Source organism: Muntiacus reevesi, chromosome 3 (assembly GCF_963930625.1).
Source record: "Muntiacus reevesi chromosome 3, mMunRee1.1, whole genome shotgun sequence".
NCBI lineage: Eukaryota > Metazoa > Chordata > Mammalia > Artiodactyla > Cervidae > Muntiacus > Muntiacus reevesi.
Genome location: NC_089251.1, coordinates 130,481,600 through 130,499,183, shown reverse-complemented (window position 1 = coordinate 130,499,183; position 17,584 = coordinate 130,481,600). Strand labels below are relative to the sequence as shown.

Sequence of the window (17,584 nt, the reverse complement as noted above, 5' to 3'; positions counted from 1 at the left end):
CCATGTTTGAATGTCAGTCCCATGAAAGCAAAGGCTTTCTTGGTCTTGTTCACCTACAACAGTGTCTGGCACATGGAAAGAGCTCAAAAAACACTGATTTAATGAATCCTGTCTAGAGGCAGGGGGATGGATGAGATGACCTCCAAGTTGATCTGGTTATAAAAGCTGGAGTACAGAGCTCTGCTGTGTGTTCTGGGGCTCACATCACCCTTTCCCAGCAAAAGGAAACAGCAGGGCAGTAGTAAGAACTGTGGTTTTAGGGGAGAGGCTTGCCAGCTGGGTGGAGCTCACAGCACCAGTGGGTCCCATTTCCTACAGAGGAAAATCCTACAAAAAGGCCCATCTGTCCGTCTGGCCGGCTGCTGCCCTGGCAGTCCACCTCTCCCCTCTGCGTTGGCCTCTTTGGCTGGGCAGAGCAGGGCTGCTGCAGCCTGATATATTCTGACTCCCAGCATATATGAGAAGTGCCAAGCAGGCTGTGCACCACCCCCAGAAGTCATCTTTGTCATCCCTCTGCCTCCACACAGGAGGCAGCTGTACAACAAGGACCCATCTTCTATCACACTTCTCAGCCTCTCCAGAATACTGCCCCACCACCCCCCAGCCACCACCATTAGCCTACTCAGACCCTTCACTGTGCCTTCATCCCCTTCTCCTCTCTGACTGCATCCACGGTGCAAGAGATGGACGGGAAAGGGGGAGGGGCAGCTAAGGACCAAGGAATGTCTGCCCATAGGCAAGGAGGCGACGTTTAGAAGGAAGTACAAGGGCCCAGGGACAGAGGTGGGTGAGGGATTATACTAGGAGACCTTGGGAAAGCCATCCAACCTTTGGGTGCCTCAGTTTCCTTATTTGTAAAACCAAAGGATCTTTCAGCCTGTTTATCCTCCGATAGAATCAAAAGAATAGAACCGATAATGCATTGAAGTGCTTTCTAAGGCCTACAGCACTGTAAATGTCCACTGTCATTGAGAGAAACAAGTGCAGGAAGGAGGGGGCATACTGGGGAGGAGCTAGAACACCAGAAAGTTCTGGGATCAAGAGTGGAAAAACTCTGCTCTGAATGAAGAGAACAAGAAAGGAGATGGAAGGAGAAGCAGAAACTCACTCCCCACCTGGAGAAGAAAAGGCTGAGGGGGTCAGAAAAGCAGAAGACAACAAAAGAGGGAGAAACCATCCAGATGGCAAGAACAAGCCAGGCCTTTGAGACTTGTGCTGGGAGAGCCGCCCAGCCTGGAGTTTCCAGATGAGGAGGACACAGCCCTCAGCAAGGCCTGAGCAAAGACACTCAGGAGGAAGTGGGACCCCTCTAAGAGAGACCTGCTGGGTCCACAAGGTCTACAAGTGCCACCTTTCTACAAGGTAACCCTCAGCCCTCAGAGCTACCGACTGATAATCATCAATTACCTGCTATGCTTTGAGCAGCTGTTGTGTCTCAGGAACTGTGCTGGGCATCACACATATTATCCCATCTCATCCTCGTAATAGCCTTTTCTTATTCCCACATCCTTAAGAATGAAACAGAGGCTCAAAGAAGTTTACCCAGCTAATAAGAAGCAGAGCAGAAGATGCTCTGCTGGGTTTCCACTGCTCAAAGTTCCTTTTTGAAGCATCCTTCCTCCTCCTTCCATTCCCTGAACTCCTTCCTGAAAGACTGAGGGTGAATGGCAAAGGGGGCGGTTAGAGGGCAGGGAAGATGTTAACAATAATGGAGGAAGGCAGGCAGACTGAGCTGCCTATGAAAGTTAGGGCAGGGCATTTCCAGCTCCAGGAAGCCGAACGCATCTGACAGAACAATTTCCTTCTCAAGTAATCCATCATAATCCATCCTGGTGTTACCCCCACCCCCATGACTCCAAAAGGTTGCCACTGGTGATCCATCACTCTTCTGCCAGGGCCTGAGAGGATACAGCCAACCCAGGGATCAGCCAGCTCGGCCAATCAGGACCCAGCAAACCCTCTAGTCTTCCTGCCTCTGGTTTTCCTCTCCCTCAAAATCAGCCAGGAAACACTGATGAGGAAACCGAGGATGAGACCGAGGATGAGGGACCCGGCCAATAAAGAGCAGGATGGTCGCCCAAGAGGTTCCAGGCCCAGAGGTCGCGACACTGAGTTCTGACCTTTTTCCACCTCACCCCTCCACCTATCCCATGCTCCCGCCCTATCCCGTCCTGTGGCTGTGACCCCCATCCCGCCAAATCCGGCCGGCTACAGCTCCGCGCGCGGCCCACGGGGTAATTGTAAAGCATCGCTCTGCCCCTCCATACCCCCGCCCCCTGGAGAACTAAGGGGAAATACCTTCAACGGCCCTGCCCCCAGAACTCGGTCTCCGCCAGCCACCCCCAGCAGCCGCCGAGCCTGCGCACCGCGCCCCCATCCCCCGCTCGCAGCCCCGCGGCCCCAGTCCTCGCCTTCACCTTGACCTGAGTCCGCTCCGGGGCCCAGGAGCTTTGCATAAACAAAGAGAGAAGGAGGGGACGATCGGGGCACCGCCCCCCGGCCCGCCGGAGCCCCCGCTCCAGTCCCGGGACCCCAAGCCCGTCCGGCCCTCGAGTCCCCCGCGGGACCGGGCGGCCCGCAGCCCCCTTACCTTGGCCTGGCATTTCCGATGACAGGAGAAGCTGCAGACTGCAAGAAGGCGAGACACAGAAAGAAAGTTTAGCCGCGAGGTATGAAATGGAAACTCCGGCTAAATCTCCTCCCACCCCCGCCCGCAACCCGCGCTCAGGAGGGAAGGAGGGACGGAGGGAAGGAGGGACGGAGAGGGGAGGGGCGGGGGGCTGCCGCGGCTCCCCGGGGCCTGCGGGGCGGGAACGCCCGGGAGGCGCCGAGGCCCCAGTCGCCCGGAGCCCCTCGGGCGGCGCGGGAAGCTGGGAGGAGCAGCGGGAGAGGAGGGGACCCACTCCGTGGCTAGGTCCTGGCCGACCCAGTCTGGACCCAGGCCCCTAGCCAGCCGGGCCAGGAGTAAGAGGACCGTCTCCCCTTACACACGAGGCAGCAGGCGGCACCCCAGAACCACATCACTCTCATTCCGGCAAAGAGAGACACACGGACCCAATTCGCGGGCCAGGAGAGGGCCTGTGCACGCACACATACACATTGACACCCACACACACCAATAACCACTTACACACACAGCACACACAGCCAGCCTCACACACCCACTGGCAAGCCACACACAGTTTCACGGGAGACCTTCAGAGTACAGGCTGACACAGACTGTAGACACAAACTCACAAACTTCATGAGAAAACACACGTGAGTTGAAACACACACAGACACACACACACACACACACGCTCACACATGCATGCACACACACACACACACACGCACACACACATACACAGGACTTGCTCTGCCTTCCCACTACCAGAAGTTGGAATCAAATTTCCTGTGGGGTTCCCTCCGCCTGGAATGTCCCAGCCCTGCCCGCCCTACCCCCTGGGCCCTCCACCCAGGATTTGGTAGTCCCCTCCCACCGGGTCCCAGAGATGGGGTGAGGGGTCTCCTGAGCTGAGCTGCTGCATGCACTTAGGTCTGCAAAGGCAGGTGGGCCATGGACCCTGACCCCAGAGCCTCACAGCCCTGGCCTCGGGCAGCTGCCTTTCCTCCTGGATCTACAGTTTTGTTGTTGTTGTTGTTTAGTCACTAAGTTGCATCTGACTCTGCAACCTCACGGACTGCAGCCCGCCAGGCTCCTCTGTCCATGAGATTTCCTAGGCAAGAATACTGGAATGGGTTGCCATTTCCTTCTCCAGGGGATCTTCCCGATCCAGGGATCAAACCCAGGTCTCCTGTATTGGCAGGCAGATTCTTCACCGCTGAGCCACCAAAGAAGCCCGAATCTATAGTTACCCACCCCTTTCCAACCTCAAGCCAAACAGATCCCCAGCCAAGTGCAGAGGGGAGACCGAGGCACACAGGAAGGCCCAGAGCTGTCGATAAAGCCTCCATGGCTCCCTACATGAAAGCTTCTGGTTTGTCTGCGGTGGTAGGGGTTGGGGGCAGAAGCTGGAGGACACGGGGCGGAGTCTGTGATGTGACCTTGGCTGGACCTTGTTCTCCCAGAACCCAGTTCTGGCCACAGCTCAGGCCTGTGACTCAGCCACTGCTGAGTAAAGCTTTCCTGACCCCACCAGTCACACAGTCCAGCTCGGGGACTTCTCCACCCCCGGCCACCCAAGTCAAGTCATGCCCATCCTTCTAGCCTTTCGGCTTCTCTCTCAGTGTCCCACCCTTACCACCCCCAGGTGGCAACTCCCTCCAGAGGGTGTGTCCACTCTGACAACAGCGGTCTTCCCATTCCCATCCCCGTGCCTCCTTTTCTGGCCTTGGAATGTGGAATTGAGAAAGCCTCAGGCCATGTGGCCTGAGCTTTGAAGGCCCTTCCAGCCAGGCAGGCGCCCACTGGGCCAGTGCCTCCTGACCCAAGGAGCTCTTCTCTTCCTCTGCTAGTCAAATGCCAGGTCTTCAAGAATAATAATTCAACGGACATGAATTTGAGCAAACTCCAGGAGATAGTGAAGGACAGGGAAGCCTGGCATGCTACAGTCCATGGGATCCCGAAGTCAGATATGACTTAGCATCTGAACAACTACAACAAGAATAAGTCCTGGGCCCTCCTCTGGAGGCCTCTGCAGGCACTATTCCCTCCTCCTTGAAGGCATCACCACAGAGTGTACAACTCCTGACCATCTTGCTTCCTACACTTGTTGGCTCCTTCAAGAAAGGGACCTCCTCGCTCTCTCTGTCTTCCTCTCTGTCTCTCTGCCTCTCTGTCTCCCTCTCTCAAACACACACACATACACACACACACATATATATGTGACAAGTGGTGCCTAGTGCAGAGTAGAGGCTTAATAAATGTTTGCTGCATTGACCTGACTGCAGATCTCCCCAGGAATTTATGTGCACCCCCATTTCATCAGGCTTCCCTGGTGGCTCACGTGGTAAAACGTCTACCTGCAATGCTGGAGACCTGGGTTCGATTCCTGGGTCGGGGAGATCTCCTGGAGAAGGAAATGGCAATCCACTCTAGTATTCATGACTGGGAAATTCCACACAGAGGAGCCTGGCGGGCTACAGTCCATGGGGTCCAGGGTCTACAGTCCAAGAGTCAGATATGACTGAGCAACTAACACACACACCTCTTTAATCATCCCCACCCAGCACTTAGTCTTTTCCTGAGCCATAACCCTCCCTACAGCATCTTATAGTCAATCAAAAAGGCATTCCGTAGGGCTTCCCTCCCCAGGCTTCCCAGGTGGCTCACTGATAAAGAAGCTGCCTGCCTCTGCAGGAGACACAAGAGATGCGGGTTCAATCCCTGGGTTGAGAGGGTTCCCCTGGAAAAGGAAATGACAACACACTCCCGTATTCTTGCCTGGAGAATCCCATGGACAGAAGAGCCTGGAGGACTGTAGTCCCTCTTGTCACAAAGGGTCAGACAAGACCGAGCGACTGAGCATGAACTCAAGGGCTACCCTGATGGCTCAGTGGTGAAGAATTCGCCTGCCAATGCAGGAGACACAGGTTCAATCCATGATCCAGAAAGATCACACATGCCTCAGGCAACTAAGCCCAAATGCCCTAGAGCCTGTGCTCCACAACAAGAGAAGCCACTGCAATGAGAAGCCTGTGCACTGCAAGGAAGAATAGCCTCTGCTCGCCACAATTAGAGAAAAGCCTGTGCAGCCGTGAAGACCCAGAACAGCCAAAAATAATTAATTAAATTTAAAAAATTTAAAGGTATCCCTAAGGGTCCACTCCAGGCCTCCCAAGCCCAGCCTACACACTGGGAGCACAGTAAGAGCCAGGACTCCATCTTCTTCCAGCATCGGACTTCATACTCCTGACATTCACAGCGTGCATCGAGCTCTTTCCTACCTCAGGGCCTTTGCACTTGCTGTTCTCACTGCCTGGAAGGCTCTCCCTCACCCCAGCTCTCCACTGTTCACCTATCCACATCCGTCTTCTACTTCTAGAATCCACTGAAAGCTATCTCTTCCAAAGAGTCTTTCCATGACCACTCAAATTACAGGAGGCTCCCCGTGATTCTTTCTTAGCAGCACCCTGATAAAAATCCTCTTAACACAGCTCACAATCTGATGTCATCTTGGGAAATTCCTGCTTACCTTTATATAGTACGTCTCCCCACACTAGACTGATGAGGGCAGGGAACATGTCTGTCTTGTTCACACTGTATCCCCAGCAGCTAGATCAGTGTGTGTTACAAGCACATGGTGCCAAACAACATCTTTTAGAAAAAGTCCCACCCTCTGGGCAGACCAGCCCCCAGGACACTGACTACATGGTCTTTGTGGGAATGGCACAAAGATGTCCTTCATCCAGGTGGACCCAGCCCTGTACCTGGATGCTTGGCTTGGTGAACGAAGCACAGACTAATTCCAAGACTCGGGCAGGCGCCGTTGGCACTGAGTGGCCTGCATGACTATACAGGGCAGCCCTGCCTGTCACACAGCGGGCAGACACTCAGCAAATGCCCTTGAATGGAGGGCAGATGGGGAAATCGTTGGGCAATTGCAGCACAATGTGCTGAGTGCTCCCTACGTGCTGGAATGCAAAGAGCTTGTCCTTGAAAGCTCTACAGTGGGGAGCAAAGAAATACCTCCCCAGCCCCCAGCTCATAAGACAAAAGCTTGGCAAACGGAATTCAAGTGGCAGGTTCCAGGCAGCCCCAGCGTGGTCAAGCCCCCACAGGTGAATTTTTATGCCTTAAGAAGCACCTGCTCCCAACCACAAGGAAATCCTCTTGCCCTGAGCCCCCTCCAGGGAAGACTCCTTTACAATCTTGGTCACCTGTCTCCGGTATTCACCCATGGGGCAGTATTCCTACTCTCTAACTTGCATCCCTCCTGCTGTAATTTGAAATATGCTGATAATCTGGCTTCTCACTTCTCAGATCAATGAGGCGTCCAAATGGGTCATAGAAAGGGAAACTGTGGCAGGCAGCCTCCAAGGTGGCCCCAGTGTGAATCACCTCCCAGTAAGCACATCCTTCTGCAGTCCCATCACACGATGAACTGGTTTATAGACCAATCGTATATTATAGAAAAGATAGTGTGTAACTTCTGAGGCTAAGTTATCAGCTTTTGTCTCCTGGATTGCTCACTCGCGGGGAAGCCAGTTACTGTGTCATGAGGACACTCAGGCAGCTCAATGGGGGTGCCATGTGGGGAACAACTGGGCCTCCTGCTGCCAGCCAGCACCAAGTTGACTGGCATACAGCTGAACCACCTTGGAAGTGGATCTTTACTCCGTCAGGCCCTCTGATGACTACAGCCCTGGCTATCTCGACAGTAACTTGATGAGACACCCCAAGTCCAAACCACCAAGGTATGTGGGTGAGGCCCCACTCATGAATCCCTGACCCACAGAATCTATGTGAGAGAACAATTTTGTATTTGATGTAAACTGCTAAGATTTGGGGTAATTTGTTACGCAGCTACAGCTAACTAATACAGATACCAGAGCACACGATCCTTCAGAAAGCAAGAGGCCAAAGGCTGATGCTGAGAACTAATACTAGAGGTCATCCTTTGGGTCTTTCCTTGCTCCCTGAGTATCTACATATTCCTCTCTGTAATTCCTTCTTCCCTTTGATTACCTTACCAAGCAGTTAGTCATCCAAAGAGGCTGCTGAGTCTCAACCTTTCTCTTTTACCACCGTACCAGTTCAGACCAATTATCCTTCCCTGGGCCACATCTCCCCACCAGCCTTGTCTACCTTCAATCCACAGTCACAGGCCATTCCAAGGAATAAACTGATCATATCACACCCCTGCTTAGAACCCTCTGTCCAGCTCAACACACTTATTAGGCCTACGTCTTGCCTCCACCTCCTGCCACTGACCATAAAGAGATCTGTCCCTGCCACAGCAAACTCCAGACTCTGAGTCTACAAGGCTTATGTCTGGAATGGTGAACTCTTATATAGCCTTCAAGGCCCAGTTCAAAATGCTCACCCTGGATAATAAGGCATTCAAAGATGGTCTCTCTCTCCTCTGTGCTCCAAGAATCCTCAACCCACAACAAAGCTTTTATCACCTTGGGGTTCTAAGCGTTCCTTTATTATTTGTTCTCCCCCACATTCAACTGTTTTAAGACAGAAAGGCAGGTCCTGTTCAACTCTGTAGCTCTGTGTCCTGCCCCTTCCCCTAGTACTGGGTCTGGCACAGATGAGACTCAGTAAATGTGGAGTAAATTTCAAACTGGAAGGATTCTCTGCAGCCTAAACCCTTGGGACCAGGGTGGACATTCTGAAGCAACGGAAAACACACAAGTGAGGTAGGAAACTTCATGCTTCAGCTCCACCTCCTGCTGGGAGAAGGCAGGTGGGGACCATAGCCAGTCTTCCTAAGTGCTTCAGGGCAAACACCACCTACGATCAAGCCTGGCAAAGGGTGGGAGCACTGAAGGAGTTGATTTATCCTCACCTACTCCCCCATGGGTCCTGCTTTCTATCTACCCACTTTCCTACCTGGCTGCATGTAGACTGACTCTCAGTTCAGATGCAGGTCATGCACCAGCTCTGTGATCTGGGACAAATTACTTAACCACTCTGAGCCTTCACCTCCTCATTTCTAAAATGGGGGTAATAATAGCATCGACCTCACAGAGTTGTTGTGAGAATTAAATAAGTTAATATACCTGGCCAGCCCAGAGGATGTTCTGTATAAGGGTTAGTTGTACCAGCAGCATCTCCATCACCGTTGTGATACTATACAGAAAAACCCTGAGTCAGGAGAACTGGGTTCTAGTCCTGACTGCTATTACAGCTACGTGACCCAAAGCAAGTCACTCCCATCTCTGAGTCTCAGACTCCTGCTCAGAAAATAAGGCAGCCACCTAGCAGCCTCCAGGGCAGATTGGGCCTGGGCCCTGGTCTTCATTAACTGGCTCAGTGTTTAAAGTACAAAGGCTTCTTCTCTCAGCTGGAGTGCCGTGCAACAGAGCAGCTCTCTCTATCCTTGGGGCCTCCATCATGGCCTTCTGTCCACACTCACTTGCCTGATTTACCACCAAAGTCCCCTGCATCTCTGACCCCTGTTCCAGGGAAACGAAGGCAGGAGAACTCCAACCTCCCCCTCCTAGCATCCCTCGGATACCCAAGACCTCCCTAGACAACACACATCTCAGGATCAACCCCACCTGAGCACACCCACAGAAGGCCAGGGAGCATGCAAGATAAGGACCCCTGGGGAGGGACCCTGTCAAACCAAAGCTCCATGGAGCCCAGGAGCCCCACCTCGGCCAGTGGGTGTCAACACTGCCCCTTCACAAGAGAGCCAGGCCGGTGGGCTGAGATGGAGCCAGAAGCCTCGGAGCAGGGAGGGGTCTGTAGGTCACCTGTGGGGTGGAGCACCCCAACCCCAGCCCTTGGCTGACTCCTGCCTCACTGGGCTGCCTGGATTCTGTCCTGGGGTGGCTTCCTGCCTCTTGGGAACACAGGAAGTCAACATTGTTGGGATCTAAATGGCCTTTTCCTCCTGGCCTCGGGTCGGAAAATGAGCACATAGCCTCGGTGTGCACCTGACCCCGGTGATAAAACGCCTGCATGCCCGGCAGGCCTCTGCTCCTTCCCCAGCTGGCAGAAGCCTGCCCAGCTGCCCACCGGGCTTCACAGCTCTTCCCTGCCTTGCTTATTTCTGTGGCCTGGCCTGGAGGTGTGTGATGGTTTATGTTAATCGTCAACTTTCAGTAGATTGTGAGTAAAGAACATTACCGGCCATAATGTGGGTGGGCCTCATCCAATCAGTTGAAGGTTTGAAAGGCAGAGACTGATCTTCCCAAGAAAGAAGGAATTCTGCCAGCTTTTAGACTTGAACAGTCACTCTCCCCTGGGTCTCCAACCTGACTATCTGCCCTGAAGATTTTGGACTTGCCAAGTCTCTACAATCATATGAGCCAATCCTTGACAATAAATATCTGTCTATCTACCTACCTATCCATCCTATTAGTTGTGCTTCTCTGGAGAACCCTAATGCAAGATGACTTGGGATGGTAGGGGGAGTGGGTATGGTGTGGCTCTGAAGTCAAAGCAAGAAGAAACCTTCTAGGTCATCCCATCCAATGGTTTTTGTTTTTGTAGCCAAACTCTTGATGCAGCTAGACTCTTACATGGAATCTCAACAATGTTGTTTAACTGCTAAATTGTGTCTGTCTCTTTTGAGACCTCAAGAACTGTAACACATCAGGTTCCTCTGTCCATGGAAATTTCCCAGGTAAGAATACTGGAGTGGGTTGCCATTTCCTTCTCCAGGGGATCTTCTCCGCCCAGGGCTTGAACCCATGTCTCCTGCATTGGCAGGTGGAATCTTTACCACTGAGCCACCAGGAAAGCCCCTCAATGATCTTGTTGTCCAGTCACTAAGTCGTATCCGACTCTTTGCAACTGCATGAACTGCAGCACACCAGGCCTCCCTGTCCTTCATTATCTCCCAGAGTTTGCTCATACTCATGTCCACTGAGTTGGTGATGCCATCCAACCATCTTATCCTCTGCCACCCCCTTCTCCTGCCTTCAATCTTTCCCAGCATCAGGGTCTTTTCCAATGAGCAGCTCTCCACATCAGGTGACCAAAGTATTGGAGCTTCAACTTCATCATCAGTCTTTCCGATGAATATTCAGGGTTCCTTTAGGATTGACTGGTTTGATCTCCTTGCGGTCCAAGGGACTCTCGAAAGTCTTCTCTAGCACCACAGTTTGAAAGCTTCATTTCTTTGGCATTCAGCCTTCTTCATGGTCTAACTCTCACATCCATCCATGACTACTGGAAAAACCATAGCTTTGACTAGACAGACCTTTGTCAGCAGAGTGATGTCTGTGCTTTTGAATATGCTGTCTAGGTTTGCCATAGCTTTTCTTCCAAGGAACAAGCGTCTTTTAATTTAGTGACTGCAGTCAATGATATTGGTTGGCATTTATTGAATGCTTGTTATGTGCCAGGATCTGTTCTGAGCACTTTACATACATTGTCCCAGGTAATTCCCACAGTAACTCAAGGAGGAAGGTTCGCTGTGTGTCTTATTTTAAAGGTTAGGTAACAGAGGCACAGAAAGATGAAGCAAGCTGTCCTCACTAGTAAAAGTTGGGATTTGAATCTAGGATGTCTGAGCCAAATGCAGGATCACCACACCATTCTGCTCACTGATATATTTAACTCTTTAAACCAGAGCTGCTTCAAGTAAAGTGGGCAGAGGTTCCAGGGCCCCAGGTCCTTAAGCCTACCCTTGATTTCCCCCTTTTTCCTACCTTCTCAGGCCCCTGAGGAACGTTACAGCTCCTCTGGAACACAGTTTAGAACCTCAGATCGAGTGCAACCCCTCGTTTGGAGAACCAGGAAAACTAGGCCCAGAGAGGTTAAGCGTCTCACTCAAGGTCACACAGCCAGGCAAGAGGAAGCCAGGACTAGAACCCAGTGTCTTCACACTTGACCAGGCTGCTTCCAGTGACTCCAAGAAGGGAGTGACTGGGACACAGGCTGGAAGCTGGGATTCCCAGTAAAGAGGAGAAATCTCCCTGAAACAAGGTTTCCCCAAATCCAGCTAGTGAGGGCATCTAGGTGGACTTGTCCCATTGAGGGCTGAAGCATCTTCCCCAGGTACATCCCACTCTCAGGGACACTGCAGGTGACAGCCCCCAGCTTGCAAGCTGACCAGATGAAGAAGGGGAGGGCTCTTAAGTCTGGGCCCCACTCAAGGCTGGATGGCAGTCTCGGGCTCTTGAGGTGCCATTCTGGTCTCTTCCCTTGGATGTCAACCTGGCAGGAGCCTGGGGCCCTTGGTGCAGACCCTAGACTCCCTAGAGCACTGCCTCCCAGGGGCCTGTGGGAAGCCCTCAGTTTGGACTGAGGAACTCCTACACATCCTTCAAGATCCAGACAACATGTGGATTCCCTACTAAAGACTGATAGGAAAATCTGCTGAGTCAGAGGCAGCCTTTCACACACACTGGGCTCCGGAATTGTCCAATAGCAAGTCTGCCTTCCCAGGGTAGGAGCTGGGTTTTGGCTCCAGCAGGGCATTCAGCCCAGAGGGGCCCAGTTCATGACTGTCAGATGGGTGCACGCCTGCAGGCAGGTGGTGGGGGGGCAGCCTGCATTTGGAGAGTTTTCTAGACTTTGCAGATGCCAACAAGGGAATTCTCTAGGGCTTCCCACGGTCTGGGCCTCCGTGGATATTCTTGGTCCAACCCTTTTTCTACAGATGAGGAAACTGATGCCCGACAGGGCAAGAGATTTATCTGAGCTCACCTGGCCTGTGCATGGCCAGCCCCAGAAGTCAAGGCTAGGCCACTGACAAAGGCCCCAGAGGGCTCTTCTCCCACTGTCTCATCCACCTCCGTCTCCCCATGGGGAGCCTTAGTCCTGACACCAAGGCTCACTTTGAGTCACACAAAGAATCTCAGTGCTCCTCACAATCACCACTCAGAGAGAGGGCTGGGTTTATTTTTAACCCTTTGATACCTGGGAGGAAACACTCAGTGCATCAGAAGACCGGCCACGGACTCACGGCAACCTCTTTGCCCATATATCTGCCACGTTGGCACTCACCTGTCCACCCACCTCCGTTCTCTGTCTGCCTCGTTAACCTTGGAGCCTCTCAGAACCAGAACTAGAGCCCGGGTTCCCTGACTGTCTTTCCGACCCTGTCTCCCACCCTGCCCCCTTCAGCCATAGTCTGTTCAACAGTGCAAGGCAGGGAGCTATGGGGCAGGACGGCCAGTGGGAGGCAGGACTCAGTGCCCCCATCTCTCTAGGTCCGGGCTGGTGTTCTCACTGCCCCTGCCTGCAGCAAAAGCTCCCTCAACACTGCAAGCCCCATGGAGACTCTGCATCCAGGGCCTTGACACTCAACCCTGAACCCCCAGCCACTAATCCAGAGAGTCACCATGTTGCAGTCCGAGATTGAAGACTGGAAGAGGAGCTAGTTCAGTTCAGTTCATTCGCTCAGGCATGTCCAACTCTTTGCAACCCTATGAACCGCAGCACGCCAGGCCTCCCTGTCTATCACCAACTCCCAGAGTTCACTCAAACTCATGTCCATTAAGTCAGTGAAGCCATCCAACCATCTCCTCCTCTGTTGTCCCCTTCTCCTCCTGCCTTCAATCTTTCCCAGCATCAGGGCCTTTTCAAATGAGTCAGCTCTTCACATCAGGTGGCCAAAGTATTGGAGTTTCAGCTTCAACATCAGTCCTTCCAGTGAACATCCAGGACTGATCTCCTTTAGGATGGACTGCTTAGATCTCCTTGCAGTCCCAGGGACTCTCAAGAGTCTTCTCCAACACCACAGTTCAAAAGCATCAATTCTTCGGGGCTCAACTTTCTTTATAGTCCAACTCTCACATCCATACATGACTACTGGAAAAACCATAGCCTAGACTAGACGGACCTTTGTTGGCAAAGTAACGTCTCTTCTTTTTAATATGCTGTCTAGGTTGGTCATAACTTTTCTTCCAAGGAGTAAGCATCTTTTTATTTCTATTTATTTATTTTCATGGCTGGAGTCACCATCTACAATAATTTTGGAGCCCCCCAAAATAAAGTCTGCCCCTGTTTCCACTGTTTCTCCATCTATTTGCCATGAGCTAGAGAGCACAACAAATCCTTTGGTTTGGCCCTGGCAAATTGACCCCTCAGCCAGCAAACTATCTGTGCAACCATTTCTGGTGACCCTGAATGGACGGGTGGGTGGATGGATGAATGGGACCGAGGGGGTGGGGTGGGTGGAGGGAGGGAGAGAGGGAAGGATAAGTGGGTCTCGTGCCACCATGACCTCCTGGTTCCAAACCACAGAGAGTCGATCCACTTCTGCATCTCCCCCCATTAAGCCCAGTGGCCCCAACCCTGCCCCCAGACCTAGTGACCTCACCTGTCTCCCTGGGGTGCACACATGACCTGAAGAGCGAGGAGTCTTCTGTCTTCCCTTGCAGGGCTGGAGGCCCCTGGGCCTTCCGTGGCCCAGTTCTGACACCTGCTGGTGCCTCTGGAGAGTGGCCCCGGCTTCTTCCTTCTCGCCACTCATTCACCCAGAGCTGCCAGACCAGCCTGGCAGCCCTCTTGGCCACCTGCCCTCCAGTCTGGTTCACACTGGCAGGGCCAGGCTCCAAACCAGAGGAGACCCGGGACATCTTTGCACACCGTGGGAGCCTTCCATTCACGTGGGGTCACAGCCCCTCCTCCACCCAGGCCCTCTAGCCAGGTCATCCTGGGAACCTAAGACCACAGACCATCACAGAATGTGCGGCCAGAGTGCCCAAGGTCCCCCGGTGAGTGTGTCGGGACTTCCTTCTACTCCCAGCCCTGTGTCGCCTCCTATCAGAGCAGTATTGGGCATCACTGGGGTGAAGGGAAGAAGCACTGGGAAAGGAAGGAAGGAACTGGGGATTGGCCAGCAGTTAACAGGAGCAGGTTCAACAAACAGGATGAGGTGGGGGCTATGATGCAAGCAACATGCAAGACCCCACCTTAGGCAATACCTCCTTGGCTTCTCCCAGTTCAATTCAGTTCATGTCCAACTCTGCGACCCCATGGACTGCAGCACCCAGGCTTCCCTGTCCATCACCAACTCCCGGAGCTTACTCAAACTCATGTCCATTGAGTTGGTGATGCCAGCCAACCATCGCATCCTCCCCTTCTCCTCCCGCCTTCAATCTTTCCCAGCATCGAAGATGGGAGAAGAAGATGACAGAGGGTGAGACGGTTGGATGGCATCACCGACTCGATGGACATGAGTTTGAGTAAGCTCCGGGAGTTGGTGGTGGACTTCTCCCAGCTCTGCCCCTTAAGCACCATCCATCCTCAGAAGGTAAAGAATCCAACTGCAACGCAGGAGACCTGGCTTCAGTCCCTGGATTGGGAAGATCCCCTGGAGGAGGGCATGGCAATCCACTCCAGTATTCTTGCCTGGAGAATCACATGGACAGAGGAGCGTGGTGGGCTGTAGTCCATGGGGTTGCAAAGAGTCAGACACCACTGAGCAACTAACTGAACACATCTCAGTCAGACCACTTGGGAGGAGGGTGCCACCATGTGGCTAATATTGGTATTACACACATTCCTGCCGGTCCCCTAAACTCAATCTAGGTGTCCCAATCCTGCAGTCAAGGATCATAAAACTCTGCCCTTGGCCTGTAACAGGCTTGCCTGGAATGACCCCCAAATGCATGCACACACACACACACTTCCATCCACCCACTCCGACTTCAACACCAGCAGCAACTCCTCATCTAAGAAGCCCTCCTTGCCCAGAGAGCACACACGCTGGAAATACCACTCCGACCCAGCCAGCTGCATGTCTGGGCAAGAGACTTGACTCCTTGGAGCCTCAGTTTCTTCGGCTGTAGAACAGAGAGGACACCAGCACCTCCCAGATGCCATGAGCCCTGCATGAGATCACCTGTCTGTGTGCCTCACTATTGTTTTCATCACTGTTCACTAGGGTCTGACACCCATCTTCCCAGCCCCTCTGGGACACGGGCATGGAGGGGAGGGAGGGGGAGAGCCCAGGTAGAAAGAAGCGCGTGAGTAAAGGCTCCAGGAAAGAAAGAGCCTGGCGCTTTGGCATGTTTGACATACTTGGTATACTCGGGAAGTGCGAGGGGTGCAGCTGGTTTCACTGTGGACTTGGGAGGCAGGGGAGACGTGGGTCAGAGAGCTGGCAAGGGGCGAGTCCGCCAGACTGCACGGCTGCAGGAAGGAGCGCGCTTTGTCTTGAGGGCATGGGGGCTCCAGAGGCAAGACCCAGGGAACTGACACCAAGTCCCAGGGAAGCTGGCACGGAGGTGGGCTGAGAGGGTGGGTCGGGATGCGAGAGGCAGAGGGGCTTCCAGTCGCCCAGGTGAGAGAAGTCACCTGAGATGAGCAGCTCAGGGACTCAAGCTGTATGGCGGGCGGGGGGTGTGATGGCGACTGATGGGAGACGACAGAGGGAGGCAGCCGGTGGCAAGGATGTGGGTGGTGGTGTCAGTCGCCGAGACTGGGCACGGGGCCCCCTGCTGATTTCACCGTGTGATCTGAGGCAAGACACGGACTCCTCTGGCGGCGGTGACAGCCGAGCCCGGGCCGTTCCAGGAACACGTGAAAGCACCGACTGCAAAAGCCTGCCAGCCAGCAGGCCCTCTGCCGAGGCCAACCGGGGGCCTCTTAGACTCTCCCCTCAGTTGCCACAAGGGAAGGACCGTGGCTTGGCATCTTTGCAGTACTCCCAGTGCCAGGCACACGCCCCCAAACACCTTCCACACGCCCTGCACACACCAGCCACACACCAACCACATGACATCCATAAGCCAACCACACCCCTTCACACACCCCCCACATGCCAGCCACACACCAACCACACACCATCCACCTGCCACCACATACTATCCAAACGCTTTCCCCATGCCATTCACATGCCATCTGTAGGCCACCCACACACTTCATGTCATCCACACACAAACTACATGCTATTTCCATGCCATCCATCACCTAAGTGCCATTCACACACACTTACACGCTCGCCATCCGTGTGCTCAGCCTCTCCTCCCAGATGAGAACCAGGCACCCACTTGGAACCCCAAGGACATCCCAGCCCCGCCAGGACCCCAAGCCTCTCATTTCCGCGAAGACACGCTCCCTCTTCCCCACGGCCCCACCAGTCACCCACCTTTGCAGGTGCAGCCCTCCCGGGTGATGACCTGTCGGCAGATTCCACAGGGCTTCACCTTCTTGAAGGTCTTCACCTTGAAGTGGTGAGTCTTGGGGGCCTCCAGGTCCTCTGGCTGTGGGAGGAGAGGCACAGAAGTCAAGCTGGGCTCCTGGGGAAAGAGCCAGGAGACCGAGGGAGAAGCAGGCCAGCACTGGGGGAAGGAGAAGTGAGAGCCCTTCAGCGGTGAAGGGCCTGAGCCCATTTCTGGAAGGAGACGCCCATGGAAAGAGAAAGCTATGGGTGTGACCCAGACTCCCAGACGGCAGTGGGGCTCAGACAACCCAAAACCCCAGCATCCAGGCAGCACAGGCTCCTCTATGGTTTCTTACTCACTTTTTCTGTATTAGCCAAGTGCACGGATTTTAACTGTATTGCTCAGTACAATTTGACACGTGTGCCCCCTGGATTCACACCCCTGGAGGCTCCCTCGTGACCATCTCAGTCACTATCACCCCAAGGTAAAGACTATTGATTTCTGTCACCAAAATCCATTCTGCCAGGTTTTTAAACTTCGTATGAATGGAATGACACAGTATACACTCCTCTGTCTGCTTCCTTGGCTCAGCAAGAATCTGTGAGATTCATCCCTGCGGTCACGTAGAACGGCAGCTCCCTCCTTTTCACCGCTGCATGGTACTCCACGAGTGCATGCAGCTAACTTGTTCATCCATCCCACTGCTGATGGCCCTCAACGTTCCACCCCGTGAGTGCCATGCCCCTCCGCTCTCTCTCGAATCCTCATTATTACTCCCTGCCTCAGCCCAGAAGGTGTCTTCCACCTTTATTTCTTTTTCTTTTTTCATTTATTTTTATTCGTTGGAGGCTAATTACTTTTCAATATTGTAGTGGGTTTTGTCATACATTGACATGAA

At 53.4% G+C, this 17,584-nt stretch overlaps 1 protein-coding gene across 6 annotated transcripts in view; it reads right to left on the bottom strand.

The window, feature by feature from the left end:
• Window positions 1-17,584, bottom strand: part of TNS1 (tensin 1) — a 208,339-nt gene that overhangs the window by 179,569 nt on the left and 11,186 nt on the right. For all 6 annotated transcript variants that reach the window (XM_065930605.1, XM_065930604.1, XM_065930606.1 and 3 more), the window contains exons 2-3: window positions 16,671-16,785; window positions 2,591-2,628 (exon numbers count right to left, since the gene is read on the bottom strand). In XM_065930605.1, the coding sequence (XP_065786677.1) occupies window positions 2,591-2,628; window positions 16,671-16,785 (153 nt within the window). The remainder of the gene's footprint in view (window positions 1-2,590; window positions 2,629-16,670; window positions 16,786-17,584) is intronic.